The following is a 27,803-nucleotide window of genomic DNA, read 5'->3' on the forward strand; positions in this document are numbered from 1 at the left end:
AGTCGCTGCGTTTTCCAGCACTGGCGCATGCAACTCTGCCCTCGATTCGCACTCCCTGGTTCGCTCTGCTCTGTTGCTGTTCCACTTGCCTTTGTGTGGGTGCTGGTGTGTGTGCAAAACAGAGCAAAAACAATTGCGCGACAGGAAATCCAAATATCATTAAACATTACGTGGATCAGTTAAATAAACGCCTTGCAGCCAACCACTAGTCAACAGCGGTGTCCTGCGTATATTGATAGGGCCGAGGCAGAGGTGTTAGCGCTACAAATAGGTACAAATAAACGATTCCCAGTCACGTATGTACATTTCGCAAGCGTCTGGGTGTGTGTTTTGTTTGTTGTTGTTGCTTTTATCAGCAGCCCCAAAAAGTGTACACACACTAGTGCAAAGTTTGTTATTGTATTTATTAACATATATTTACTGCTTTGGCCCACGCTTTGTTTGCGCCATTCGCCATTCCGTAATGCGCCATCGGTAAATCGCGAGATCAACACATTTCCCTGGCCGATCAGTCCGATATAGCTAACGATTTACGTCCAATCTGTTGCAGGACCCCAGCCCCTCCCACAAAGAAACCATGATGAGCCTGCTCGGGCGCACCGATGTGGATGCGGGCGAAGTGTTCGTCAACTTCAACCAGAATATAACGTAAGTTACAGTGCACACTGGCTAAAGGGAACGATGATAAAGTTGTGCCAGTAATATTTGTTCTACTTATGTTTGTATATAATTGCTATTAATTTAGTTTACAAACTATATGAGTCATAGTTTTTGCGAAGCGAATTAAAATTCTTAACACCACCTACTACTTGCTAACCCACTCACACTTTCCACCCTTTCAGTTCCCTGGCCGTGGCCACCAGTGGAGGCTACAGCCTGTACAGCCTGGGCTCCGTGGACTCGACCCTGGACAAGATCTACCACACGAAAAGCGATGAACTGTTCCTCATCGAGCGTCTGTTCGAGAGCTCCCTGGTGGCCATAGTTTCCCAGCGAGCACCACGCAAGCTCAAGGTGTGCCACTTTAAGAAGCAGAGCGAGATCTGCAACTACTCGTATGCAAACACAATACTGGCCGTAAAGCTCAATCGCGAGCGATTGATTGTGTGCCTGGAGGAGTCATTGTATATCCACAATATCCAGGACATGAAGGTGGTGCACACCATACGCGACACACCGTGCAATCCGCAGGGTCTTTGCGCCCTCTCCTCGTCCTCGGAGCACTGCTATTTGGCCTATCCGGGCAGCGTGACTGCTGGCGAGGTACAGATCTTTGATGCCATCAACTTGCACGCCAAGACCATGATTCCCGCCCACGACACACCCCTGGCGGCATTGGCCTTTAGTCCCTCGGGCACGGAGATAGCTACGGCCAGTGAGCGTGGCACGGTGATCCGAGTCTTCAGCTCCCAGGATGGCAGTCGACTCTTTGAACTGCGACGGGGACTAAAGCGCTGTGTGTCCATCGTTTCGCTGTCGTTTAGCACGTGCGCCGAGTATCTGGTGTCCAGCTCCAACACCGAGACGGTTCACATCTTCCGGCTGGATCGCAGTGCCACGGAAACGGCCGAAGGCCATGGCAGCAAGCAGTCGAGCGACGACTGGATGGGGTAAGCGGTGTTGGATTCGGATAAATCAACTTATCGTTGTAGCTTTTGTAGATTGTTGTACTTTCTGCTCGATGCAGTTATGGCTTATAGTCAACTATTAAGGTGTGGGTGTTCTGTACATAATCGCTATTACCTCCCGACTCCTATGTTTGAAACCAAACCCATCTGCTATCATCCACGGCTTTCGTCGAATTATTAATATTAAATGTCACATCTGTTCAGTTCCAAGAACCTTTTCCCATCTGGTTTAGTAATATATAAATCCATTTCAACTATTATTTTCATTGACCACACTGATCCATTTATATGTACAAATGTAGTCCTCTCATTTTTAACATATTTAAAAGAATTGGTTTTAATACTAAAGCTTTGTGTCTAAAAGGAAATCATTCAAGGGTTTCTCAACTAAATATTATTTGTAAATTAAAGTCAAGCAAGAGAGAACCAAAATGCCAATACAGAACTGCCGACATCATTTTGAACAGCGATTTTGATGAAAACAAGCCCAGATCAAAGTATCTTTTTTTGTACAGGACTTAGGAATTTTTGATTTTTTTTATATTTCTCGTGTGGCACTTGACATTTATCTATTTTTCTTTTCTTTCATTTTGCGAATCCACCAAACACGTACCAACCAACCACCTCAACAACAACAACCACAACTACTCAACCACTCACCATATCTACTCTCTCATGCAAGTTACTCGTTTTTTAGATTCTTGAGCAAAACGGTCACCAGCTACCTGCCCACGCAGGTGACCGACGTGTTTAGCCAAGGCCGTGCCTTCGCCTCGGTCACTCTGCCGGAGGCGGGAGTGCGCAGGATGTGCGCCATTACCACGATACAAAAGCAGCTAAGGTGAGTCTAGCTCGGATCGCAGTTTTGTTTTCAGTTCAATTTGCAACGAAGAACGCACGGGGCGAAAAAAAAGGCATAAAATTCTACCTAGTTATAAAGGATTTCGAAAAACTACAATTCAATGCGAGCTTAATACCTTAGGTAGGGATTTTGGGTTCTAGAAACCAATGCCCTTGTTCCGCGTAAATCATTTACACTACCTACTTTATCTGGCTTTATATGGGTTACATATGTTTGAATTTCCCTGTACTCTGTTGAAATGTACTTAATATGCTCTTTGCAAGAGCAACCTATTTTTGATATGGGTTTATAAAACAAAAATTGAGTCACGTGCAAATTGAACTATAAACTAATTATCCTCGCCTCTATTTCAGTTCTAATTAACGGTCCATTCTGTTGCATTTGCAGACTGCTGATTGCCTCACAGGATGGGTACTTGTACGTGTATTCCATTCCCACCGTCGAGGGTGCAGAGTGTCAGCTAATAAAGAGGCACGACCTGCGGCTGGAGGACCACTATGCCATGGATATCAAAGGTGCTTAACTGTTCGCTTCTCGCACACACTTCACACTTACACACATCCCAACCAAACCCACAATCGAAACAAATTCTCTAGTTGATTCACCTCAAACTCTAGGCCTGAACAGTGGCGTGAGCATTGGCGGAGCAGCTGGAGTTCCGCCGAGCAGTGCAGGTGCGGCCGGAGCAGGCACTGGTGGAAGTGGCGGTGATGGCAAGTCGGCTGTTTCTGTTACCGGTGGTGTCGACAAACCAAGTAGCTCCTATGCGTCGGCCGTGAAGGGTGACGATCCCGTGGGACCCTCATCCGCTTAGACAAGGGCAATGATCAAAAATGAGAGATGCAGCGATGGTAAACGAAACTCACTCCTCAAAGTAATAAGGACGATGATGCTAAAGTGATTGCAATGATGCTTGGCGACTGGCGGCTGGCGACGGCGGCGGCGATAATGATGATGATTTAACGACGGTGGCTCTGTGGCGTCAAGCGTATTTAAGTAAATAAATAGGTCATAGACTTAATTTAGCTCTTAACGTTGTCAGCGATGATTCTTCCTCGTTTTGTACCAGCCAATATTCCTTTGTGCGGCCTCTCCCTACCCAAAACATTTTTTTAGTTCTAAGCCCCCGTTCCTGGCGCTGCCATTGGAATGTGAAATGCTTTTGTCATACACTCCTAAGTTAGTTGTTAATTAATAATTTAGACGGATTTACAGATTCGCTTTGATATTTGAGTTGCCAGCTTTTTATACAAAATAAACGGCCTTTGCAAATTAGTTCTTAATTTTTTATTTTACCAGTCCTCGCGCCCTCATCCCTTGACAATCCACCGAACTCGATTTGTATGTAAAGTTCTCGCCTAGCTATGGTTTAATCATATCGAAATATCTTGGATTAAGCACGTACACCACACCTATATATATATATTAAATCTTCAATTTAAAATTAAACATTCAGCTAGCGACACGATGAGTGAAATGAAATTCGAAAAATCGGAGAGTGCAATGGAGGAACAATTTTCGGCATATATAAATAGAATATATTTTGTACAAAGTCAAATATTTTAGAACATAATGTTTAAAATGGAAAAAACAGTTTACAAACGAAACTCATACGCTACTTTATTGTATTCAATAAATTATTTGAATTAAACATTTTTTTGCCTTTTCGATGTCTAAAAATATATTATAATATTTTTTTCTTTATTTGGCTAAATTCCTCGTGGCAAAAACAAAATTTTCGAAATATTTAAAATTGGCGAACAATTTTTAAATTGTGTGTTTTTCAACACTGTAGGATGGGAAAATTGTGGTACACTTTTGGTATAATTTATAAAAGTTTCCGCGGTCACACTGAGCGGTGCTAAAAAATATATTAGGATTAAATTAAATAAATTGCGTGAAATACGAGAAAATTAAAAGTTATATTACTTCCACGGACGCGCGAGATGAAGGAGAACAACAAGATCCTCCAGCTCATCTATGTGGCGTGGCGCGAGCGCTGGACGGACTCCCAGTGGGGCATCAACATAAAAAAGGCAAGGCAACCCAAGCAAATCAACACACCGAACTATCAATATTCGTGTTTACCAATATATTGTAAATGCAATGAGGCCTGTACATTGAGAATTTTAGGGGTTCAAGTTGCCCGTCTCCGTGCTTTTGGTCTTGGGCTCGAAAACCGGATCCTCTGCCTGGGACAGGGCCAAAACCAGTTGGCGCTGCTTTACGGAGAGATTCCGGGGTATACGCACCTTCAGCGTGACGATGTGGTTGCCCACGCCCTCCTTGGAGCGCACCCCCTTGCCATTGAGCACCACCTGGGTGTGTGATTGGGTGCCCGGCTCCACACGCAGCTCCACGGTTTCGTACAGACCCCGTATGTGAAAGGATCCGCCCAGGATGGCCTCCGATATGTTTAGGTGCTTGTCGCTTAGAATGTCATTGCCAACGCGACGGAAATAGTCGCTAGACGGCACCGACAAGCGGTAGGTGACCTGCTGCTTGGTTTCCGGATTAATAAGGTTCACCACATCTCCGTCCCGGGATCCTGAAGGCACCGAGACCATTACGTCCACGCTGGACACTACAAATCCCCGATTCGAACAGGTTTCGCAGTCGTTGCGATTTGTGAATCGCTTGCCCTTGCACTGCGTGCATGTGTTCACCGATGAGAAGGTTGGCGTTTTGGTCATGACCTTTCCAGTCCCATTGCATCGCCGACAGGGTTCCTTGCCCACATCCCGATGCGCCATCAATTGCGACTTGCCCTTGCAGGTCTCGCACTTCCGCAGGTAGCGCAGCTCTATCCGCTTCTTGCATCCCACTGTCGCCTCAAGGAAGTCAAGTGGCAGATCGAACTCGTTACTCTTCAGTTTGTTGATCTCTAGATGGCGATTGAAGTATCGTGTTCATACCATGGTGTGTGATGAATCTAAAATCCGTCTGCTTACCATCATTTGTCGTCTTATCCGAATCAAACTTCTTGGCCTCCTCGAGGCCCACATTCAAGGGATTGCCCGCCTGTTCGAGAAAAGCGCGCTCATCCTTAATCCCGCCCAGCTGATCGTACTCCAAGCGCTTCGTCTCATCGGTTAGAATGTTATAGGCGTTGGACAGCTCCTGGAAGTGCTTCAACTTTTGTTCCGAGTGCGTGGAGTCGGGATGATAGCGCTTGGCCAGCGCATAGAAAGCCGATCTGATTTGCTGGATGGTGGCGTGCCTGTTGACGCCCAACACTTTATAGTAGTAGTCCTTGGGCATGCCGCGGCTTGGCGGGTACTTAACAGCCGGAGATGACACCTGTTGAGGCGTGGCTCCCGCTGACGTTCGCTTCGCTTCCCGCTGGCGATCTGGATAGTAGGCCGGTTTCGTGGTCCTGAACTGATATTGACTGATGAATCGCATACAGATGCAGCAGGCTGCGACAGCGGGAGCGCGGCCCAACTCCAGGCAATGTGCCGTCCACCTACAGTTATCCGTTGCAGCTCCGCTGATTAAAGTGCTTAACACGTCTCCAGGACTGCGAAATAATTTTAAACGAAACATTTCTTATCGCGTAACGAAATATGCAACTATGTATAAGTGGAAATCCTAACTAGATTTTTATGTTGTTCTGTTTCTGTTTATTTTATGGGGTTGTGACCCAGATATCGTGTTAAAGTTTGACAGGAAAAGAAAATGTTTCATTATTGTCCCTCCCTTGATTACTATTTCAGGTGCTCCCGAGAGGAGTCAGTGGAGATGTATACAATCTGGCGGACTGTTTGATGCAGCAGGCACTCATTGGCTCCACGGCAAATCCGGTGAGTAGTTGATTTGATTATTGAGATTGTTTTCTAGATTGTAATTTATGCCTTTCAGTTGGTTCTTAACTACCTGAAGCACTCACTGTGCGCCCATCTCGTTTCTCACGCTGCTGTCCTTCGGTGCATTGCTAAATATGACAAATTGGAGCGCGTATATTGCATTACAGCGCTACTTGAATTCCTGGCCAGCATCGTGGATGGCGTTACCTGCCGGTAAGTCCTTTTAGTTTTATAAGTCTTTAAAAAGCAGGAGTAAACATAACTGCTCATTCCTATTTCCAGAATAAAATCTGAGGAAGCGGTTTTACCGAGTTCCGTCGTCCACTTGGTGTACTGGCTGCTTCAAATCTTCGCCAGAACTGTGCAGCACTATGAACTGTATGGCGAGATTAGCGCTGAGCAATCATACATGCTGGACCAGACCTGCGTGGTGATAGATCGGCTTAGCCAGCAGCAGTTTCTGCTGTCTATGCTGTACGTGGGCTGTCACGAAGAGCTCGATATATGTGGACGGATTCGGGATAAGTACGCTACCATCAAGGGATCGTTGACGAACTCAAACTTTACGCTAAACGCACCACAAGTGGAGCAGCAATTGCAGCAGTTGGCCTTTATAGAAGCCAAGCATCTTGAAATGCAGCCACTTAATCCGCCGCCAACACTCGAGAAGATCTCGTGCTGCGTGCAACCCTTACTGGCGGTGGAAGTGCTGCTCAATCCGTGCAAGGACACCAGCTACTACGTGGCTGAGTTGCAGATGCTGCAACGATTAAAGAAATACTCCAATACACGCCTCTTCTACGAAATCATCCGTGCTGGATTCCTCACGCTGAGCAATGTTGCGGATACAAGTCCTGACACTATGTGGGGTGCCTTTATGTTCTTTAAAATGCCGCACATCATTAAGCAATTGCACGCCCTGCAACGGATTCCCGGGGAGCAACCACCACCGGCCGATTACATACCCGAGTTGGTGGAGGCTTTGGAACTGCTCATCGAGGACAATCTGCTGCTGGACTTCATGGATACCAAGTGCTCGTGCAATATGATCGAGTTCCTTTTGAATGACTGGACCAAGCAACAACTAGTCAATGATGTCCACGTGAAGAAGTTCGCCAGTCAAAGGTTAGTCGAGAGATCATGCATTTTGTACACCCATCTTAATTATGTAATTTAAAACGAACTCTTCCAGGGAAGCCGCCTCTCAATTACTCAAGAAATGTGACAATGGCCAACAGACACCCTCCAATATAAACTTCATCAAGCGCGCAGAGGTTCCGCTCTCCGGAGTACTAAAGACGCTGTGCACCAACAAAGTGCAGGACATGGTGAATGTCCTTTGCCAGGTGCCGGTGGGCAACAGCTTCGAGTTGATTCTTTCAGTGGCTACCGTCGAGGGTCGCCTCAAGACATTCGTATCGCGTCTGATCCAATGCAATGAGAACTCCAAGCCGGTGCCGGGCGAGCTGGGCAAGCTGTGCGTCATCCGGTCCACGCTGTTTGATGTTTCCTTCCTAATGCTGACTAGCATTGTGCAGACCTATGGATCCGATGTTCGTAAACCCCCCAAATAACTATATTATTACGCTGCAATTTTAATGAATTCTTGTTTATTTCAGGTGGTCTTATCTGAGCGGGGTGACTCATTTTTTGAGAAATGGGTGCGTGAGTGCATGGTGGAAAGAAATAAGCTTAAGAATCCGCGTCAAATTCTCGCCCTCTGTGATGACAGTATTGTCGACGAGCTATTGCTTAGCTTCAGTAAACCAGAGGCAGCACAACTGAAGGCAAACAACTTAAGTTGGCAGGAGACTTGCCTTAATCTGCCCGGAGTGCTTCATCATGTGCTAATAGCTTGGGAGCAGGAAACGCTATCCTCGGCGGACGTTAAAAGTATTCTGGACAATATTAAGAGAAGACTTTTCAGCTTTTCCGTTTGCGCCACTAGTTTTCTGTGCGCCTACATGTATTCGGTGAAGGAAACGGAACTTCTGAAACCACTAAACATGATTCAGCAGTTTCTGGCTCCGTTGACCAGCGAAGAGCTTTCCAGCCAAGAAAACGCCAAGGAGCGACTAGCTCTGTCCTATCAGATTATCAGAAAAATGCAACACGATGTGCATCCTGCCCCAAGTACCAAATCCCGCCTCATTTCACATTCCCCGCTGGTCGAGCAGTTTCGGGAGGTGTGGCGAACAGTAGTCGATGCTGGTCACCTGCCCGTTCGCGCCGCTCAGTCATTGGAGTCGCTTCTGCTAGCCGGCGGCGCGGCGTGGCTGTCCACGCAGTTGGTGGAGCAACTGCTGGCCTGCAAGTACACAAGGGATATGTCGCGTACCATGGACGTTGTGTTTGCCGTGATGCACCTCGACATTGAGAAGACCACTGAGGCGTTGCTGCAGTACGTGGTGGCTCCACTTATACTGCGACGACAAGGGTAAATACCAATATTTTCTTCTGTATATTATTTCATTTATTATTATCTACAAATCGAATCGATTTAGCAAGAAAGGATGTAAAAATTGAAACTGCTATGATAGAACTCGTACTCACAATTTGGCAATCTTTTTTTCTAGTGAGGACATTAATGAGCCCCAATCCCTGGTACTGGCCCGCCTCTGTGTTTATTGTATTATTTCCTGCCTGGAGAGCCGCAAAGGAAATGGCAGTTCGGCTTTGACGGCCATGAAGAAGCGGTCGAGATCTCACGATGAGGAGGAACTGGCGGCCAATGCAGCCAAAGTGCGCAAGGTGATTGGCGATGGCAGCGACAACTCCAGCGACTTTACGGACACTACAACCGGAGCTGGCCTGGCAGCTTTATTGGGCTCCACTTCCACATCTGAACTGCGGACTACGCCGCTTACTCTAAGAGAACCACTACAGACGAGCGTGCAGCACATTTTCGCAGTGTTCCTGCAGTTTGTCAGTGGAGATGAACTATCGCCCAAGGCCGTTTTTGTTTATCAGTTCATCTCGCTGCTGGTGGAATGCGGTGGGGAGAGGGTCGCTCCCGTCCTGCGCTTGCTGCCCAACGTCCTGGTGCAACAGCTCCTGAAAGTTTTGGTCACCGACGACATAAAAGTGGGTCTCATCAGCAGATTATACGATCTGCGAATCCAGGCAGGAAGACTATCCGCTGTGTCTGATCTTTGCCTGTGGCGAAATATGCAGATGGCCAGGCACAGCATTCATCTGTGAGGGATTTGGAGGATTGCCACATTGGGTATGCCGATTATGATTAAGAGACGGGTGGGCGAAATTGCTAAATGAATTGTATTAAAAACTAGAAATTGGTGACTTGACTCGGCTTCTTCTTTGCACGCAGTGGATTTTGCTTTCGTTTATTACAATAATTTGTTGTCGCCGATGTTCGTCTGTGTTTTGCTTCATCTTCTTCAGTTAGCGGGTGTAGGGAGAGGTGTATGGACAGGCTTAAAGTAAGAGACCTTGCGATTCCCTATATCACTTGAGCAGACAGCACTCGAAGTAGGTCTCGCCCACACAACCTCCGCGCATCGCCTTCTTTACATTGTTCTCGAACTGACGGCGGTTGGTCTGCAGGACGTCGGCCGCCTCCTTGTTGAGCGGATCCTCGGGATTGGGTTCCTGGAAGCAGTTGATTTGGATTAGTAATACTGTGTAATAACAAAAACATAAATAATGATCTTTAAGTGGTATACATAACTATATCATGTTTTTTTGTTTGTTTTCGTTAATAATTTAAACATTTATATTGAATTATTTCAGTGGACATTCAATTAAGCACAATTAGAAATCAATTGTTCACATAACAAGACATACAAACTTAATTGTATCTTGAAAACTGTGGCTGTTGATCAAGACTTATGGAACAAAGCGTATAGCCTCTAAAAGAACACAAATCTCGAAATACAAACCAGGAATAGAAACTGCAAGCCATAGACGATGGAGTTGATGTTCAGCACTGGGTTCCAGTCCTCGCGCAGAATGTTGAGGCAGACGTTGCCATCCAGGTCAATATTGGGATGGTACACCTGGGTGGCGCACTTCACCTTGGGCGGCTCGTGCGGATAGTTGGATCCGACGCGGAAATTGAACACGAAGCGCCCGTCTCTGTAGAAGCCCTCGTCGGGCGAGATGATAAGCTTAAAGTTGAGCAAGTCATTGGGATCGGGAAAGTCTGTGGCGCAAGTGTTTGGCAGGTTCAGTTCGTTAATATCTGGGGGGGATGAAAGCAGCCCAAGATGGATAAGTAATAAGCGCGAGTTGGTCGTACCAGGTGCTGGATTGGAGACTACCTTTCTGTATGCGCAGCTGGGCGGCAGATGCTTTCTTCTGCTGACTGCCCTTTTGCTCGCCGTCTTTCTTCTGCTGCTTAAGCGTGAATAGTTTAATCATCTTGGCGTCCTCGTCTCGCTGGCGTTTCGTTTTCTGCGTTTGGCTGCGCTCGAAAGTTTCTGGCTCTCTGGGGGCTGTTGCTGCTTATGGGGCAGGTTGCATTGTTGGGAATGTCAATGGTTTACGGGCAATTGTTTCACTAAATGTTTGGCCTACCGTTAACAATAGATCTGATGTAAAAAATCACTTCGAGTGCTTTCTATCCTTTCCTTGTTTCTGCCCAGCGATATGTGTAAGTAATCGATGGTTGCACCCGATAACAGTCTGATCGATAGTTGTTGCGTAGTGCTGGTAAGCGGACTTCGGATTCAGCGGGATTCAAGCCAAGTTTGGATACTTCCAATACTTCAAGAAAATTGTAAAATCTAAATTTTCGACACACAACCGGTGTAGTAATAAATTAAAAAATTATCGTTTTCTTGTAATTTTGAAATATATCATTTTTTGAAATATATATATTAAAGATATTTAAATTAAACGCGGAGGTCTTTAATAGCTGTTTTTTCTTTCTTCGTTCCATAGCTACGTTGAACTTTGAACATAAATTTATAAAAATATTTGTTAGCTAGTTAGCTACGTCGCAAACCACATCTCTATCGAAAACCAGGGCTGCCTTAACCAGCACATGTTGATTAATTCATTACGATTGGGCTCCCCTTGAGCTGTTTATTTTGAATTTAAAGAATTTTCTGACCATGTCGACGGAGCCAGCGGTGGCCAAGGATGCTGTGCTGAAGCGCAGCGAGGCTCTGGCGGAGAACACGCCCCAAGTTAGTGGCTACGATTTCAACGAAGGCTTAGACTACAGTAAGCTCTTCGAGTCCTATGTGACCACCGGCTTTCAGGCCACGAATCTTGGGCTGGCCATTCGTGAAATCAACAGAATGGTAAGCTAGTAACTTAAATACGAAATTCCGATATGTTACAAACCCCTAACACTGGCAGCTGGATTGCAGGGACCAGCCTTTGGAAGCGGACCAAATAGACAGCCATGAAACAGACGACTTCATCCGTCGAAGGAGCAAGTGCACCGTATTTCTGGGCTACACATCCAACTTGGTTTCGTCTGGACTGCGGGAGACCATACGCTTTCTGGCCGAGCACCGTATGATAGACTGCATTGTGACCACAGCCGGCGGCGTCGAGGAGGACTTCATCAAGTGCTTGGCTCCCACTTTCATGGGCTCATTTGAGCTGAGCGGTAGGGATCTCCGCGAGCGTGGAATCAACAGAATTGGCAACCTTCTGGTGCCGAACGATAATTACTGTAAGTTCGAGGACTGGGTGATGCCGCTGCTGGACGAGATGCTGGAGGAGCAGAAATCCCAGGGAACTATCTGGTCGCCTTCGAAGATTATTCATCGGTTGGGCGAACGCATTGGCGATCCCAGTTCCATCTACTACTGGGCTGCCAAGAATCAAATACCAGTCTTTTGTCCCGCCTTGACGGATGGCAGTCTGGGCGACATGATGTACTTTCACTCCTTTCGACAACCTGGACTCGTGGTGGACATTCTATCCGATCTGCGGAGGCTCAACACAATGGCTGTCAAGGCGGTCAATAGCGGGATGATCATCGTGGGCGGCGGCGTCATCAAGCATCACATTTGTAATGCCAATCTGATGCGGAATGGAGCGGACTACTCAGTGTTCATCAATACCGCCTCGGAGTTTGACGGCAGCGATAGCGGCGCTCGGCCGGATGAGGCTATATCCTGGGGCAAGATCAGGAAGGATGCCACCCCTGTTAAGGTGTATGCCGAGGCTAGCTTGGTCTTTCCATTGCTTGTGGGTGAAACGTTCGCCAAGCGGCATCACTGCGCCGGTAAAGAGCTGCCCCGAGAGACTAACCAAGTGTAAATATATACGAGAAAATAAGGACAACGCAATCAACGCAAATGTACAGATGTAACTTATTAAGGAATGGTTGGGCCGCAGATGGGTCGTATTGCGAGTCCGGAATGGAAGTCCCCGAAGTGTTATGCCCCGCCCAGATGCAAACTGTCCGGGCAGGAAGCCATTAAGCGTCGTCGGAGTTGTTGGCTGCAAGTGATAAACACCACCGGCAACAGCAGCAACAGCATTGCACTCCGGCACCTCCAGTGGGCCATTCACATTCCGCCGTAATGGTGGTTCTGCTGCTGGAATCGCTTTAGTGCTACAAAAATGCAGCTTTTACCGGCGGTCACAGATGCTATATTCCTCGTGGCCTTAGTTTCATACGAATATTCCCTCACTTCTGGCCATAATTGTTTGCGAAGTTCGCTCTCGCTGGCAGGAAATCTTCCGCCACGGAACAGTGCATCCGCATAAGCCCACAAAATTTGTCATTAATTCATGCCACTAATGTAAGCGCTCGGCTTCCGTCACTTCCTCAAAAAATTGTTCCCAATTTTCTCCCTTTTGGCCAACCAAACTTTGGCTTGTCTGCACGCATCATTAAAGCCATGCGGAAACTTTTTCGCACACTTACATTTTGTCCCCTCCGTTTCGGCTGCTTCGACAGTTGGCGCTACATATTTTGAGCTATTGTCAGGATGCAGTTGCGAAAGATGGACTGGCTGAAAGTTTTGGGGATTGCAGGGGCACTGCATTTTCTTTGACAACTTTTTCCCGACTGCTAGCAACTTTTTCTGCGACTTTTGCCTGGCTTTCTTGGAAAATGAATGGTTTTTTGGGACTGCGGCGAGGAAAAACTATTATGTATGTTCTTTGGCGTACGCATGGCAAGAAATGCTGGCTTAATCAAATTTTCGAAATTTATACGCTTTTTTAAGGCCGCGTGAGATGTTTCGCTTTTAAAAGTTTTCCTTTGCGTATTATGAAAATTACAAATCCTATTAATACTGGATAATAATGTGGCATAAAAATTAATTTATTTCTCTAAAACTTATGTATGTTCGCTGTCAAGAAAATCAATTGCACTTAGCAAAAGGCCATTATCGGCAGTCAGCCGTCGTTAAGAAGTGCTTAACTGCATGTTGTCATAACCATGGCCACAACACACACACACACTCTATTTGGGCCCACTTAGGATATATATATCCGCCACCACATACTCTTTCGAAGCGCTTAAAAACTAATTACGAACAAAGCTGTTGCTGCGCTTCCTACTTTGTTGTTTCTGGCTGCGTTTTCTTTTCCCATCCTCGCAGGATGAAGAAATGGTCACTACACCGAGGAAAATTTAAGAAATTATGTTATTATGTTCTATTATGTTTACAAAATTGTAATCTTAACAGTTTATATAACCATTGGAAATTGATTTAAATTAAAAACCTTAATTATTAGATTAAAACCAAACTTTCCTCGCGGTGCGTAGATGATTGCCGACTTTCCAGGACTACAGCCAACTTCCCTTCGTGATTACGAGAAAATTAAAACTACATTAAAAGTTTTGCCGTTGACAGGGGCGCAGGCGGTGAAAAGTGCGAGGGGGTAAAAGTTTTCAAAGCAACTCAACGATTTATTGATGCCAACAAGAAAATAAAAAAATATATATATATATAAATGTGCTGCCAGCGGTTGTCGCTAGAGGATTACCATTTGTCTATGGACATATCGCTCAGTGCGTCTGATAACTTTTCCAGATCCACGAAATCACCTTTGCTGCTCCTGCCTATGGGATCCATATGTCCTTTCCTAATGGACATTTCTTTAAGACATGACTCACACTTTAAGTTAGTGGAACTGGGACTGCGTTGGTCATTGGAGGAAAGCCCTGCAATTGCCAGTGTGGCGACGGCCTGGTGCCTCCAAATGAAATTCTCTCGCCGCTTCAAGTCCTCGGCGAGAGCTCGCAATCTTTGGCGCTCCAGCCTCGTGGATTCCTGTAATCGTCGCACCTTGTCCTCCTTCTCCTTCAGGTCGTTCTTTTCCTGGCACAAAATTTGGTCATATAGCATGCGCACATTGTCGTCCCTTCGCGAGCAGGCCCGTTTCACCATGGCATTCAGAGTATTCTCCAAACTGAGATCCAACTCGGAGACCTGCAAACTGGTGATCATATCGTTCTGCAGAAAGGGCTCCAGGCAGGTGGCCAGAAAATTGAGTCGCACTGACTCGCCTGGCCAATTTTTCAGAAGCTGGCAGGCCGCACGGCAGGATTGATAGATACCCTCCTGAGGAAGTTTCGTTTTGGCCCCCGCCGACTTCTCGGCAATCTGCTTCTCCAGAATTTGGCTCTTGCTAAGGTACAGCTTTTCCGTTTCCACCGTGCGAGAGTGCAGCGAGTCGATTTCCTTAAGCAGATCCTGGTTAGACCGCTTAATGCTCTCGAACTCGTTCGTGGAAATGGGATAGGGCATCCCAGGGGAGAAACCACTACTGCCACTGCCATAGTTGGAGACATTGGTGTCCGAGTCCTGGATATCTTCAACCGGCGACAGCCGCCCCTCCTCCATAGTGGTCGTCCCATGGTACTCGTTCAGCAAATCGTCCATGGGGCGAATCAAGTTCTTCAGATCGGTGAAGGGTTTGCTCAAGTGGCCAAGATCTCGCAACTGATCGAACATCATCAGCAGCATGCAGTTGCGGGCGAATTTGTCCAAACCCTTGGCGTTTTGGAAGTGCTGCATCCAACGCTGGCTAATGTCGTGGTCATCTTGGCTGACAGGGTGCTCCTTGGAATACGACTGCAGGCTGCGCAGCTGGGAGGCAAAGTGGCTGTCCAGGGCGATCTCGCTTAACTGAGTCATTTTTGAATGCTTTCTTGTAGGTTTTTAAAATTTCAATTTTAATTTTTTTTATATTTTTGTGGCTTAGAATTTTGTGATAGGCGGAAAACGAACAGTTGATCGAAAATGTTACAAATTTATAGAAAACATGCTGCTATGTCGAAATTTACGGGTTCTACATTTTTGGATACCAAATGATAGTAATTTGATAATTAACTTAGTTTTTGTGTCGATTTTCTGTTTTAATTCTGATTTTAATTAAGTAGACTAACAGAAACCGATTTCGCTGAAGGTCGTTCGGGTCTAGGAAACCCGGCAATGCCCTTTACGAATTTGGCCCGCACGTGACAAGTGTGCGTGTGGAGCAACAACGTCTTCAACTGGCCAGTAAGTTGGATCGGAGTCAAAGACGTTGTGCTGCCATGTCGGCGACGACAGCTGCATGTGGAAGCGCGGCCTTCGCCGGATGACCAAGTGGTTTGTATATAAGCTGGCCAGCTGGGTTAACCCGACATCAAACCAAGCTCACAGCTCCAAGTAGTCACTACAACCAAACACAAAAACCCATCAACAATCAACATGAAATTCGTAAGTTCATTGATTACCTTAAGGATTTAAAGGACTTACCCATTAAGCATTACCTCTGTCTATAGCTGGCCGTCTGCTTCTTCGCTGTTGTGGCCGTGGCTGCTGCCAAGCCCGGAATTGTGGCTCCTCTGGCCGCCGCTCCTCTGGCCTACACCGCTCCGGCTGTGGTGGGCAGTGCCGCCTACGTGGCTCCCTACGCCTCCAGCTACACCGCCCACTCGGTGGCCCACAGCGCCGCCTTCCCAGCTGCCTACACCGCTCCCGTTGCCGCCGCCTACACCGCTCCCGTTGCCGCCGCTTATACCGCTCCAGTGGCCGCTGCCTATGCCGCTCCCATCGCTGCTCCCTACACCCGACTTGCCACGCCCTACGCCGCCGCCTACACCTCGCCCCTGGCCTACAGCTCTCCCTATGTGGCCACTGCTGCCGCTCCTCTGCTGCTGAAGAAGTAATTCCATGGACTGTGAATCCTATGCCTTAATGACAAATTTTTAAATACATGATTTTAAAATCCACTCGCTATGGCTTCACTCCACCTTTTAACCCCTTAATAATCGCGGGGTGCATTTTTGTCACCTTTCGCTGCCTTTCGTTTGCCTTAATGGCACAAATACCGGAAATACCTGCGAGGAGCCAACTGCCATCGCTTCCAACTTCCTTATTAATTTCTCGAATGCTGCTTTGGTATTTCTTCAGCCCGCCTGCCTCTCATAAATTGCGCAAATTCCTCTTGCGAGCGTCAAAGAAAAATGTCATCAGGACGATGGTGGTGAAGAGGAGGTGGGTGAAAGTGGAGTGGAGGCGCCTCCTGTGGCCACATCTAATTTCTCTGCGTGTCCCGAGCACGCTTATTAAAGTATAAATCATTTGATGACTGCCTCTGCAAAGTGACCAACAAATACGTCACAAAGAAGAAGCCGGCAAACGACAATCAGCTCAAAAAGGAAAGAAGAAGTATATGGGCGAGGTCCTGGGACCCGAAAGGACTGCACTGCCCGGATGGTTAGCCAAAGTACATTATAGTCCTTGGTCGGCTGCAGGCGGCAACAAATGTAGCAGAAAACCGCAGCCGAGAGTAGTGCAATTAAATACAGGAAATAATGGCCACCGCAGCACTGGCAGAGGCAAGCGCAGGAGCAGCTGGATGCTGGTGTTTCGGGGGTGGATCGCTGGTCTGGCGGGGCACAGGAAACGACAGGATGCAGGAAACGCTCGCACAGCATCTTGGCCAGGCCCAGACCAAATTTAGAGGCGGAAAGAAAGAATCCAGCAACATGCAGCCAGATGGAAGCCGGTGAACGCTATTATGTAGACACATTAAACAAAGATGGCCCAGGGGAATGGAATCTCAGAAGCGACTGGGTCGTACTTGCGGATATATATCTCTTAAGTATTTTCTGGATGGATGACTGCGGTGCAATTAAACCGGTTAGGTACAATGCAGTGGGCAAATAATGTCACAAGGAAATCTAATAACGAGTAAAACTATTTATTTAGGTGTCAAATAATTTAGTATTAAAGATAAGTGAAAGATAATTATAACTTTATACTGAGATAATTTAAACTGTGGAAGAGGTATTACTATAAAATATATACTTCCAAGAGTTCTTCAAGACCCTCGGATTTAGAAGCTCCTTTCAAGGTGCTACTTACAAGGTGCCTCTTATACGGTGCCCCACTCAATAAGTCCCCTACAGGGTGCCCTGTAGAAGTTAGCCCGCCGAACGTACAAGGTGCCCCGAGCACGGATACCAAATTCCCAGCAGGAATAGCTCTATTTGCACCCGGAAGGATTGACTTCTTAATGTAGCGCATTCCAATCCGAACCGCACACACTATCACAGAGCCAACAACTGACTGCGGTTCTCTGTGTCCTGTTCCTGAGAAGGACACGTAACCGGACATGTTTGCGGAGTTCGAGTGTGTGTGCGAAATACTTTATAATTCAATTTTCAATTGGCAGGTTTGAATCCTTAGATATGCCCGCACATCCACAAACTATACGGATTCTGCGAGAGCATGTACGTAGAATTGCATGGGTTGTCGGGCTCTAATTGAATTCAATGTGCACTTAAGCGACATCCGTTCATAATGAAATTTCGCAACAAAATTGTGGCAAGGACAAAAGAGTCGGTAAATATTGTTGCTATGCTAATGCAAAGTTGCTGCTTCTTCTGGTTGTAGTATATATGTACATGTATATATATATTTTTTATTGCACCATAAATAATCGGAAATCGGAGATGGAGAAAGTCACAGAGAGTGCAGCCTGGCAACGGAGAAATTGAAATTAAATTGCCGTTCGACCGAAGGAATCCGATGCCAGGAGCCAGTGCCAAAGCATAGCCATCCATATCGTACATACCGCCATGGGTATATGGCAAATACATTTCTATATATTTTTCGTGCATTTCAGACCGTCCTGTTTTATTTCATTTGACGTTTTATTTCGCACTCTGCAAATAATCGATTGTCCGTCCGTCAGTTGGTCCGATTGACTCTCCATCGGAATGGAATGTTAGCTAAAGTATGAGCAGCTGCTTCAATATTGCGCATAGAATTTCACAATTTCGCACACTGCAGGAAAATCGAGCTGGGCAATTTCAAATAGGGTCAATTAGCAGTTTTAAATTGGCGCCCACTTGCACCTTATTTAATTGGATCACATTAAATGTCCAAGGAATTCAATTATAACTATACCTGAAATAATTCATGTGATACACCGTCGATTACTTTGGTAACAAACGTATAAAAGGGTAATTTAATTATTCTAACTATTTATTTTAAATAAGCTAACACTTTACCAGTTGAGTTATTTTTTCATAATTAAGTTACTAACTAGCTAGCCAACCAACTTGGGTTTAAACTCTTTGCACAGTGTGCTGAAAGCAATATGCGTTTGATTGTTTGTTGCGTAAAATTCCTTACGATTGACTTGCCCTGGCGTTTTATTGATTGATTTACAATGCCACGAGCGGCTGACAATCAGCTACCAGCTACCATTGGGCTTCCGATGGAGCAACAGCCTTAGTTCAGCTCGGCTCACGTTGCGTATGCGTAATATTGTTATGCCACATCCTTGCACGCTCCTCCATGGAAAGTTTGCACAAGAAATTCAAGCAATGATCAAGTGTACATTTTAATGAAGCCGCCTTCGTACAAACGCAGACATACTCGTTCTCGTATATATTTATGTATGTATGTAAATTTGTATGTAAATACAATAAATTGCGAAATCAACTCTATTGCATGCCAATTTCCGGACCAAAAATATGAGCGATTTTCATATGCTTGGCAGTGGGCAAAAGTTTTTTCATTAAAACTCTCGAATGGTGGCAAGTGGCAAGTTTGGCCAGAGAAGTGGGTAAAAGCCCAGCTGGGCTAAGTGAGTGCAAAATGTTATTTTATTGTCAACAAGCAAAGTTGCCACAACCACTCCGAAGACGAAAACCAGAGCCGCAGGACTTGCCGTGGCGGATGTCAAATTTATTTAATACGCAGCATAAACAAAGCAGCCAGGACACGACGACACGCTCGTAAACTCATTTGCCAGCGGAAACAACAGTTCCCACCGGCTGCTGTTGGCAATTTTTTAATACGACCTCAAGGACCTCCTGCTCCAAGTCCTGTCTTCATTCGCCTTATGAAAAGTAAATATTTTTGCGTTATATATATGTATGTACAAATATCCTATTCGGACAGGCTAACGCCCACAAGTTTTTTCATTAATTTGTATAATCCAGAGTGCTAGTCCCAAGCCAAAAAAAAAAGGAAAGAGAAAACCCTAAGGAACGCATTACGTAAAAGTCAATAAAAGTGTTGTTTTAACTTCTGACACTTTTGGCCTTCCTCGGCACTCATTGTCAACTTCTGCTTTCAACGCAGCATCTGTGGGAATTTTCATAATTTTCGGCGACAAAGTTGAATTGATTAATAAAATATGAGCTGCTGGGTAAGGGAAAAGTTCGTCAAAGAATATTACAAAAAATGTAATTCTTTAGTGCTTCTACTGAATTGTTGATAAGTGCTCTTAAAATCAGAAGGATGGTTATTAAAAATGTTAAAGCAAATTCGAAATTAAAACGTGTTTTAGAGTATTCAAGCCTTTCTAAAACTTAAATATATTTTATTTAAATTACAATTAGCAAACATTTATAGCATGTTACTCCATTGCAGAGCATTCAATCATCCTGTTTGCTTGTTTTAAATGATTGTTAGCTTGTAATTGTAAGTTAATGGACTTGCGTTTACTTTTCATTTAACACAAAAACCATTGTTTTAATAAAATATTTTAAATTTGCTGGCAACGAAAGTTAATCAGGGTTTTTATGCTCGCAGCTGCCGCTCTTCATCATCATTCATGAAAACATTTCAGCGTTTCAGGTCTGGTTAACATGCAAATTTCAGCGGCAACTAGTTGCTAACTTTTAAAAGACGCTCTAAAAGCTCATATTGAATTCTTGCCATCCGGCAATCATGCTTCGTACTCCATCTGGCTAAACGAAAGCCACCGGAGAATGGAAATGGTAATGGGTCCCAGAAAAAACAAGCACAATCATCCATATGCATGATGCATGTCGGTAATGGCATTTCCAAGCCAACGACAAGTTGCTTAAAAAATCATCCAAAAATTCGCGTTAAGTGCTAGAGGTTTGGCGGCTCCTCCCCTCATCCACATCCACATCCTCAACCTCACCACATCCGCGTCCGTATCCAGTGCCACATCCTCCTCCTACGTTCGCCTCCGCCACATCGCTATATCATGCACATCTGTCATGCTCTTTGCTGCAGATGCGGTTAGAGAAATGCACGAAAATGGAAAAGGGCCAGGAACGGAACTGAAACCGCACTCAAAAAGCTGAAAGCGGCAAGAAATTGGGTACTGGCACATTCCCCTTAAAGCTTGAACTCAATATGTGCATAACTTTCGCTTTCCGGCGACAGAACCCTCCCCCCATCCCATTCCTTTGCCTCCTTTGTCCCAGGCAATCTGTGACCCAAATCCAAGGACCGACCGCCTTAAAGCCTAAACAAACTGTGTCAGTTGGCAGGCACTCCCACCGGGTCCTACTCCCCCACTTGACTTTTGGGCCCAATCCCGCTCCTTCGACAACACTATACACCCCCTTATATTCTTTGCCGCTCGCATCAAAAGGCAAATATTGGCACTTGCCGCAATAACCAGGTAAGCTCCGGCTGAGTTGCCCTCCATCGCAGACTTGAAAATGGGTCACACCACAGTGGTGACCAGGAAAGCAGGGGCACTACCTTAAGACTATCATGTAATATATATATTTTATATCTCTGTTTTTCTAGCGTCTGAAGTACAATTCTTACAGTTACCAAGATCTTCACTTTTCTGATAAAATAAAACGTATGTTAACTTTGTTTTTTCTTTGGTTTCGAATATTTTTGAGGATATAAAAAGTAAAGGAAATATGTATTTAAGACTTCTTATCTATCGAAACTATTTTTTGGCTCCCATCTGCAAGTTGAAAAACGGATGACTGCATGATGGCAAGTAGAGCAAAATTAGAAGCAAACTTCGAGCCTTTGTAATTGCGTCACAGATGCGGCTCCATGACTTTAACCCATCGACGGCGAGCGGAGGAGTGCTTTGCGCCGGGGATTGCCAATGGGTTAAGACTCGCACAATCCCTCGCATGGCTTTGAAATTTTAATGGGCTTTAAGTGAGTGAACAGGGGCGTGGCTGTCGCGCTTGAATTAACAAATTAATGCAAATGATTTTGGAAAACATTCAGCTCGGCTTGTTTTTCCCTGAATGCCTCGAGAGGATGTCTCGACTTAAGCTTAATTCAATGAATATTTATGAGGCTTCCAGAATATGCCAGTCGCTTCATATTTTTGCATCATCATGTTACGGCTGCATTTCGATTTGAGGCTCTAATTTAATTGCAACCGTGCAGGGCTGAGCAGGACAACAACATCCGTTTCCGCCTGCCACGACATCCCGTCAAGTGCGGCAATCGCATTAGAATGCGCAGCGGACCTGTCCCTCGCACCTCGCGTCCTGTGCATCCTTTGCATACTTCGCCTGACGGATGAGTTGCGCTCCCTCCTCTCCTGTCCGTCGATCATTGCACTTTGGAGACCCGTAATCTGGAGTCAGACCCAGTACCCAGACACCGTGTCCAACACAATGCCAGCCGGAGGCTAGCGTCGACTCCTGCTCGCTGCACTCATTTAATTGCATTATGCCGCAGGTTGTCGCATTGCCCTGAAAGTCCTGGCTGCCACTCCGCCACTCCAAAGACACTGCATTAATTTGCATGTGAAAAACTGCAGCTTCGCTGCGCTGTCGTTGTTGTTTTTTTTCATATTTTTATGGCTGCTCGCTGTTTTTGCCCAGAGTTAATGAAGTCAACAAGCTGCGGCTGCATTTCGTCAGACTGAGGAGCTGCGGGCCAAAAGGATTTGCCAGGAACAATGCTGTGCTGCATAATTTCACTCTGTCCTAACAACTGGTGAAAGTTCCTGTTTCATTCGCATGGGCAGCAACATAATTTACTGCCCAGAGAGTCACCGGAATCTCAAAATCCGGTGGGTTAGTTTCCAAAGCAAGTTGATCGTCTTTCAGGTATAGTATCAAATTTCATTAAGAAATCAAAGATCAACTTCGCAAAACGCTTATATTCTTGTTGTCAAATTCCACAAATTACAAAAACTTGCACACATCAATCGATAAACATCTTCATTCATATATAAATGGTTTTCTTATTTAAGAGTACTCTTATTTTACTTAAAAACGTATTCAGCAATAGAAAAAATATAATTAAGAGTATTTTATGCATTTTGGTCCTACTTACACGTAGTACAATCTGAAAACTTTGAGTCTTATAGATTTGGTTGAATCAACCAATAAAGTGACATACTTGATAATTCTACCACTTCCGTTCAAAACTTGAAACAGCCCCTATGTCTGGGAGGAACGCGTCGAGTAAGATTGTGGCTTAGTTCCTGTTGGAAACATGAGCTATCGCTGCCTCTCTTCAAGATGCTCTCCGCAGTCAACCATGAGATGTGCGCATGCGCGCCGAACTTTTTGATCACATTCCTTACTCTCTGATGGGCACTTGCGGCCGAGTCGTTGTTGCGGTACCCAAATATATAGAAGAACTTGTCAAATTGATACTCGTAGACTCGAAGGATGGTGAAGGGATGTATCTTCAACATCTCCTGGTACACCTGCCATGGTCGAAGCGACGATTCCACATTTTCCAGCACCAGCTCGCGGTTGTTGGTCGATGGCTCCACCCTTAAGGGCAGGCAAAGCTGTCGGAATCGCATTGGCAGACTGGGATTATGAGGGTTAGTGCTATTTTATGTGTAAATCATAACCAAGTACGTACTATTCCATTGCCGATTCCTTGAGGTTCACATTGATATACTGCAAGTAGGCGTAGCCGCGAGAATTTCCCGAAAAATCGATCTTATAGCGCAGAATGTAAACTTCACCCAGTTCGCTGGCCACTTCCACAATCCATTCCGGAGAACAACTTTTATTCCTTGGTATGCACGTGAGGAACAGCTAAAAGCATAAACGTATCAGTGTCTCCCGAATCTTTTGAGACTAGATGCTTCACTAGACACTCACCTCACCCTCTCCCTCCTCCAATAAGGATTTCAGATTTTCATCAAGGACTTTGCGCGTAATTATGGAAATAGTGCCATTTACTTGACTTTTGTAGTATTTGCTATCAAAATCCATTTTAAAATAGCAAAAAAAAAAAATACACAGCAATACCACGCGTGCAAAAAAAAAAAAAAAGAAGCAAAGCCAAAGACTTAGTGTGACCAAAGAAGCTTCAAAACAAACAACACTCGCGATGTTGCCAGATAGTCAATGAAGTTGGTAACAATTCGAACGGAGGAGCATAAACTTATTATTGTTTATGAGCTAGTTTGTATAAAATAAAGAATATTTTCATATGATATTTTTGCGTACGAGGTCTTTTTTATCGCTGCTGCAAACTCAACTCTTTACTAAGGTATTCTATTTTTGCGATGTACCTTATGCATTTACTTTACTCTTTTACCAAACCGCTTTTTCCATGTCAGGCCATTTCTTTGCTCTTGTTTTATGCTTTCTTTTGACAGACTGCGCGTGCTTTTTTCTAGCTCATGTTTAACAATATAAATTTATGCAGGCAGTTGGTCGTTTGCAACTTTTGCTCACAGTTCTCCACAAGCCGCAGCACCTATGTATGTATGTATGTATGTATGCTCGTATTGCATTCGCTGTTGTTGTTGCTGCGGTTAAGCCGCCCATCCGCCACCCACTCCACCACCCACTCACCCCACCAGGGGGCATCTTGATGGAGGTTGCGGTGCACTCAAGTGCCTGCTGCCGCTGCTGCTGCTTCATTTTCCTAATTTATACGCGCGCTGCGCTAATGAAAATTTACGTGGCATACTGTTTTGTTCCTACTGCTGTTACACTAATAATTCATTGTTTCGAAATGGCCATAAGCAAATTACTGACATTAAACTATTTGTGGGAGGTAACATGTTGTTAAATTAATACAAAATAGTTTTCTTAAATGAAGTGTTAAATGTAACAGCTTTCACTGTGGAACCCAGTTCAGTCCACGTAGTGACGAGACGCACCAGGTAAGAGTGTTTCGACAAGAAAATCCATTAAGTTGTTTGAAAAGTAAGCTCTGATCTCCTTTGTTTTCAGTGTAGTGTCGCTGCTCCTTGTGCTTGTTACCAGACTTGGGCCCACCACTTGAAGCATCTCTGAGAAACCCTGAGCTCCACTTTTGGCCCCCTCCGCGTTCTGCGGTTAAGAGACGTTTGGTGACAGTCGCCGAATAAAGCCACTAATTCCACTTATATTTCCGCATTTCCTTGCCCGATTTAAGTCAGCGGTTTCATTTTATTCAAATCATTCCAGTTACAAATAATTTTTGGGAAAAAAAGCAGTTGATTCCAGTTGAATATGTGCATGTGGCCATGAAGGATCTAAGCGAGGAGTTACTGGATCGTCATTTCAAGCAGCAGCTGGCCAGTTACAAGGATGCCGATCAGGCAAGGGCTAAGCAGTCGGATCGCCTCATCATGGCCAGCTGGATGAAGGTGTTCGAGAAGGCTCCGTTCAGCGAGAAGTTGGCCCGAAACAGCCTTTTGCTGCTCATGCATGGCCACCTGAAGGACTTTGGAGTGCTCAAGGAGCCGTTCACGGATATGCGTAACTGCAGTAGGAATCTGAATGCAATTTTGGATGAGTACAGGGGCCAGCCATGTAAGAAGTTGGCTACTGGCAGATCACCTACCCACCTGCTCAAGAAGTGCTCCACTCAAATTTTACGACCCAGGAAACTGGAACCCATCAAGGAGGTTTCCGAACACTCGGAAAAGGAGCCTAAGACCAGTAGTTTTGCCAGCATTGTGACGATAATTCGAAAAACGAATACGCGATCCTCTGACTCGAAGGACAGCCTAGTTTCTGCAAAGACTAGCTTCGAGTCCCCAAATGGGGCTGATAGTAACAATGTGAAGGAAAGAGTCGAACTATTAGAGTATGAGCTCTCGAGGAATAAGCAGCATCCATCGAGCTCCACATTCAATAGGGATCAACCTGACAGCGGAAGAACCCGTTCCTCCACTTCCTTATCCCAAGAGATCACAGATCAGGTCAACCGCCGATCAAGTGCTGTGAAAAATCTGAGGGATTGCTTTGAGGAAATGAGCGAACGTTTGAAAAACGTAATCGATCCGAAATGTGCCGTACCCACGAAATATAACCCGAAGATTCCGCCGCCAAAGCCACCAAAGAAGATTCACCAGGATGTGCCTGCCCAGCGAGTCCGGCAACCTATAGGCCAATGCCATTCTGCCCCCATTAGTTGCAGGGACACAACTGTTCAGAGATTGCTGATACGAAGAGAACAGCTGCGTGTCCAGTGCTTGGCGTACTACAACTCGGATGGCACGATGAAGGATGTGATGGACATGCCTGATCCCTCAATGGATACTAGAAAAGATGAACAGAGAGTCAGAGGCTTCATAATTGGTGCCTACAGAGCCTTGGAACGTCTGAAACGCTGGCGCGGAAAATCCAAACGTTTAAGATTTTTCCAAACCTGCTTCCAGAAATTTGGGCTTCGTAATTTGTGGGAACTACAGGCTCTGGATCGAAGATTCGAGAGGGTGGCGCTCAAGTGGTATCGCCACAAGGTGATGGCTTGTCAACAGAACACCTGGCTTATTTATCGCAGGAGCATCTTGGCCCAGAAGCCATCGTACGACGAGGACGATCTACAGCAGATGCGCCACCAGATTGAGCTGCAGGAGCAGTTGCAGCGGGAGCGAATAGTGCACCTGGCCAAGATCAGGGAGCTGTGCAGGATCAACTGTCACGGGATCGTCACCCAGGAAGTTCTTGGCAAGATGCTCGATCGCCTGGACGATGAACAAGCCCAGCTGGACGAGGATCTGAAGTCACTGCTGCGTCAGAAGGACCAACTGTTCCAGTGAAGCATTCTGCGTATCCGCAACTTTTCTCCCACCTGTTTTTGTAATCATTTTGCACCTGTGTGTAAACCCGCTTGTACCGCGAGCTGCTCGTTAATTTAAATACTACGCTTTATTAAATTAAGAACTGCTGACAGGGATACAAAGTAAACGCGTGGGTTGGGGAAAGGGACCAAAGCTGGAGATGACTACACAATAACCAAACAAACAATCTACTCGTAAACAGCAGCTATTTTTTAATTATGCAATGTTTCCGTTGCAGCTTTGCGAAAACCAGAAACGGAAGCTGCATTACAGGGTTAGAATAGACCACTCTAATACCCTTTGAGTGATGGAATAAATAATACATTTCTAAGATTTAGGATTTTGAATTCTTTATATTCATAATATATTATATTTATATTATATTTATATATTTATATTCAAAATATTCATATTTAAAAGTTTAAACTAAAACTGGCTTACTAATGAGATACTATATGCATAATATACCATACTATATACTATGCTATAATTATCTCATAAACTCCAATTGGCCAGGGTATGATAAAAATGGCTGGCAGCGGCGACTATTTGCCATTTTGTAAGCAAGCAGGGAATTAGCAGCAAAGCCAGTCGGTAAAGAATAAAAAAAGCAAAAAAACAAAAAAAAACAGAAATGCAGAAAAAGCCGGGAAAAAGGCAAGCGAAAACTGTCGCTAAAAGCAGTTTTCCAAAGTACTTTCCATCGAGTTGGCTGGGCGTGGTCGCCATTGAAGTCCATCGGTGGTCAGTGAACTTGCCGCAACTTAATATCCGCAAAGTATCGGATGTATATACATATACACATATATATAATTATGACAGCATAAGCGTCCAGTATATATAGGGTACATTGTACACTGAGCGCATTTATAGGTAGGGCATAAGTGATGGCTTCATCGGGCTTCGTTTGGCTTGTGAATTTATGGTCTATATTCGGAAATTTGCATAGAACGCTCTGTCGTCTCACAAACACCACCCCATTCCCCTTTCCCTACCCATTAAACTCGTCTACGTCTGAATTAATTAATTATTTATAGCTTGCGAAACACGATGCTACCCTTCGCTACCCTGCCCATCGTTGGCCGTGTGTTTGCCCGGTTGCAAATTCAGCTGGCAGTTATGGCTTAAAGTGCCAGTGGTGTCCTAGACCGGAGGCTTTAAGCAAGACGTCACCCTTGGGAATTGGCAATTGGAAACTGGGAATGGGTCTTATCTAAGCGAAGTGATCGCAAAATATGGTTTCGTTTCAAACCCCGATTTCAAGTGCTCATGTGCATGTCAGGCACGCACACATAATTATAATTTTTACAACGTCTAAGTAAACGCAAATATTTTATGCAA

The 27,803-nt window shown here is 45.3% G+C and overlaps 9 protein-coding genes across 17 annotated transcripts; 5 read left to right on the top strand and 4 right to left on the bottom strand.

Annotated features, from left to right (window-relative positions):
• The first annotated feature begins 72 nt into the window (after positions 1-72).
• LOC117139176 (WD repeat domain phosphoinositide-interacting protein 2) lies at positions 73-3,765 on the top strand. 7 transcript variants are annotated; one of them, XM_033301340.1, is made up of 6 exons: positions 73-296; positions 551-648; positions 843-1,610; positions 2,311-2,469; positions 2,878-3,005; positions 3,087-3,765. In XM_033301340.1, the coding sequence occupies exons 2-6, from the start codon at positions 578-580 to the stop codon at positions 3,302-3,304; spliced, it is 1,344 nt and encodes a 447-aa protein (XP_033157231.1). In that variant the 5' UTR covers positions 73-296; positions 551-577; the 3' UTR covers positions 3,305-3,765. The 7 variants fall into 7 exon arrangements, with proteins under 7 accessions (XP_033157231.1, XP_033157230.1, XP_033157234.1 ...); XM_033301339.1 differs by having other exon boundaries at positions 74-271; XM_033301343.1 differs by having other exon boundaries at positions 74-271; positions 3,108-3,765.
• A 553-nt stretch (positions 3,766-4,318) lies between these two features.
• Positions 4,319-9,596, top strand: LOC117139085 (mediator of RNA polymerase II transcription subunit 24). The gene is made up of 7 exons (XM_033301203.1): positions 4,319-4,526; positions 6,207-6,293; positions 6,352-6,509; positions 6,579-7,421; positions 7,489-7,849; positions 7,916-8,733; positions 8,873-9,596. The coding sequence occupies exons 1-7, from the start codon at positions 4,437-4,439 to the stop codon at positions 9,495-9,497; spliced, it is 2,982 nt and encodes a 993-aa protein (XP_033157094.1). The 5' UTR covers positions 4,319-4,436; the 3' UTR covers positions 9,498-9,596.
• LOC117139086 (chaperone protein DnaJ) lies at positions 4,568-6,172 on the bottom strand. Its single transcript, XM_033301204.1, has 2 exons — positions 5,442-6,172; positions 4,568-5,374 (listed from the first exon to the last, which is right to left on the bottom strand). The coding sequence occupies exons 1-2, from the start codon at positions 6,034-6,036 to the stop codon at positions 4,620-4,622; spliced, it is 1,350 nt and encodes a 449-aa protein (XP_033157095.1). The 5' UTR covers positions 6,037-6,172; the 3' UTR covers positions 4,568-4,619.
• Positions 9,555-10,939, bottom strand: LOC117139089 (nedd8-conjugating enzyme UbcE2M). Of its 2 annotated transcripts, none has more exons than XM_033301208.1 (4): positions 10,833-10,939; positions 10,577-10,756; positions 10,196-10,497; positions 9,555-9,905 (listed from the first exon to the last, which is right to left on the bottom strand). In XM_033301208.1, exons 2-4 carry the CDS (start codon positions 10,674-10,676, stop codon positions 9,762-9,764), a joined length of 546 nt encoding a protein of 181 aa, XP_033157099.1. In that variant the 5' UTR covers positions 10,677-10,756; positions 10,833-10,939; the 3' UTR covers positions 9,555-9,761. The 2 variants fall into 2 exon arrangements, with proteins under 2 accessions (XP_033157099.1, XP_033157100.1); XM_033301209.1 differs by having other exon boundaries at positions 10,577-10,759; positions 10,833-10,909.
• Positions 10,940-11,293: 354 nt separating this feature from the next.
• On the top strand, positions 11,294-12,575 carry LOC117139088 (probable deoxyhypusine synthase). Of its 2 annotated transcripts, none has more exons than XM_033301207.1 (2): positions 11,294-11,563; positions 11,633-11,769. In XM_033301207.1, exons 1-2 carry the CDS (start codon positions 11,372-11,374, stop codon positions 11,669-11,671), a joined length of 231 nt encoding a protein of 76 aa, XP_033157098.1. In that variant the 5' UTR covers positions 11,294-11,371; the 3' UTR covers positions 11,672-11,769. The 2 variants fall into 2 exon arrangements, with proteins under 2 accessions (XP_033157098.1, XP_033157097.1); XM_033301206.1 differs by having other exon boundaries at positions 11,302-11,563; positions 11,622-12,575.
• Positions 12,576-14,102: 1,527 nt separating this feature from the next.
• LOC117139087 lies at positions 14,103-15,480 on the bottom strand. The gene has a single exon (XM_033301205.1). The coding sequence runs from the start codon at positions 15,371-15,373 to the stop codon at positions 14,216-14,218; it is 1,158 nt and encodes a 385-aa protein (XP_033157096.1). The 5' UTR covers positions 15,374-15,480; the 3' UTR covers positions 14,103-14,215.
• Positions 15,481-15,622: 142 nt separating this feature from the next.
• On the top strand, positions 15,623-16,455 carry LOC117139090 (vitelline membrane protein Vm26Ab). The gene is made up of 2 exons (XM_033301211.1): positions 15,623-15,940; positions 16,006-16,455. Exons 1-2 carry the CDS (start codon positions 15,932-15,934, stop codon positions 16,390-16,392), a joined length of 396 nt encoding a protein of 131 aa, XP_033157102.1. The 5' UTR covers positions 15,623-15,931; the 3' UTR covers positions 16,393-16,455.
• Positions 16,456-22,656: 6,201 nt separating this feature from the next.
• Positions 22,657-23,703, bottom strand: LOC117140044 (APOBEC1 complementation factor). Its single transcript, XM_033302776.1, has 3 exons — positions 23,557-23,703; positions 23,312-23,490; positions 22,657-23,256 (listed from the first exon to the last, which is right to left on the bottom strand). The coding sequence occupies exons 1-3, from the start codon at positions 23,668-23,670 to the stop codon at positions 22,857-22,859; spliced, it is 693 nt and encodes a 230-aa protein (XP_033158667.1). The 5' UTR covers positions 23,671-23,703; the 3' UTR covers positions 22,657-22,856.
• Positions 23,704-24,464: 761 nt separating this feature from the next.
• On the top strand, positions 24,465-26,768 carry LOC117141691. Its single transcript, XM_033305299.1, has 2 exons — positions 24,465-24,572; positions 24,643-26,768. The coding sequence occupies exon 2, from the start codon at positions 24,918-24,920 to the stop codon at positions 26,439-26,441; it is 1,524 nt and encodes a 507-aa protein (XP_033161190.1). The 5' UTR covers positions 24,465-24,572; positions 24,643-24,917; the 3' UTR covers positions 26,442-26,768.
• Positions 26,769-27,803: the final 1,035 nt, after the last annotated feature.

Source organism: Drosophila mauritiana, chromosome 3L (assembly GCF_004382145.1).
Source record: "Drosophila mauritiana strain mau12 chromosome 3L, ASM438214v1, whole genome shotgun sequence".
NCBI classification, from domain to species: Eukaryota; Metazoa; Arthropoda; class Insecta; order Diptera; family Drosophilidae; genus Drosophila; species Drosophila mauritiana.

Bases quoted from the DNA above. Each gene is read 5' to 3' on its own strand.
- LOC117139176 (XM_033301340.1), top strand. From the start codon at position 578: ATGATGAGCCTGCTCGGGCGCACCGATGTGGATGCGGGCGAAGTGTTC. The intron at 649-842 runs GTAAGTTACAGT...CCACCCTTTCAG, and splicing joins AACTTCAACCAGAATATAAC to TTCCCTGGCCGTGGCCACCA. The intron at 3,006-3,086 runs GTGCTTAACTGT...CAAATTCTCTAG, and splicing joins CTATGCCATGGATATCAAAG to TTGATTCACCTCAAACTCTA.
- LOC117139085 (XM_033301203.1), top strand. From the start codon at position 4,437: ATGAAGGAGAACAACAAGATCCTCCAGCTCATCTATGTGGCGTGGCGC. The intron at 7,850-7,915 runs GTTCGTAAACCC...TGTTTATTTCAG, and splicing joins TGCAGACCTATGGATCCGAT to GTGGTCTTATCTGAGCGGGG. The intron at 8,734-8,872 runs GTAAATACCAAT...CTTTTTTTCTAG, and splicing joins CTTATACTGCGACGACAAGG to TGAGGACATTAATGAGCCCC.
- LOC117139086 (XM_033301204.1), bottom strand. From the start codon at position 6,036: ATGTTTCGTTTAAAATTATTTCGCAGTCCTGGAGACGTGTTAAGCACT. The intron at 5,375-5,441 runs GTAAGCAGACGG...ATCGCCATCTAG, and splicing joins GGATAAGACGACAAATGATG to AGATCAACAAACTGAAGAGT.
- LOC117139089 (XM_033301208.1), bottom strand. From the start codon at position 10,676: ATGATTAAACTATTCACGCTTAAGCAGCAGAAGAAAGACGGCGAGCAA. The intron at 10,498-10,576 runs GTAGTCTCCAAT...CATCCCCCCCAG, and splicing joins CCAGCTGCGCATACAGAAAG to ATATTAACGAACTGAACCTG. The intron at 9,906-10,195 runs GTTTGTATTTCG...AACTGCTTCCAG, and splicing joins GCTTGCAGTTTCTATTCCTG to GAACCCAATCCCGAGGATCC.
- LOC117139088 (XM_033301206.1), top strand. From the start codon at position 11,372: ATGTCGACGGAGCCAGCGGTGGCCAAGGATGCTGTGCTGAAGCGCAGC. The intron at 11,564-11,621 runs GTAAGCTAGTAA...TAACACTGGCAG, and splicing joins TTCGTGAAATCAACAGAATG to CTGGATTGCAGGGACCAGCC.
- LOC117139087 (XM_033301205.1), bottom strand. From the start codon at position 15,373: ATGACTCAGTTAAGCGAGATCGCCCTGGACAGCCACTTTGCCTCCCAG.
- LOC117140044 (XM_033302776.1), bottom strand. From the start codon at position 23,670: ATGGATTTTGATAGCAAATACTACAAAAGTCAAGTAAATGGCACTATT. The intron at 23,491-23,556 runs GTGAGTGTCTAG...TTATGCTTTTAG, and splicing joins TGGAGGAGGGAGAGGGTGAG to CTGTTCCTCACGTGCATACC. The intron at 23,257-23,311 runs GTACGTACTTGG...TCATAATCCCAG, and splicing joins AAGGAATCGGCAATGGAATA to TCTGCCAATGCGATTCCGAC.
- LOC117141691 (XM_033305299.1), top strand. From the start codon at position 24,918: ATGAAGGATCTAAGCGAGGAGTTACTGGATCGTCATTTCAAGCAGCAG.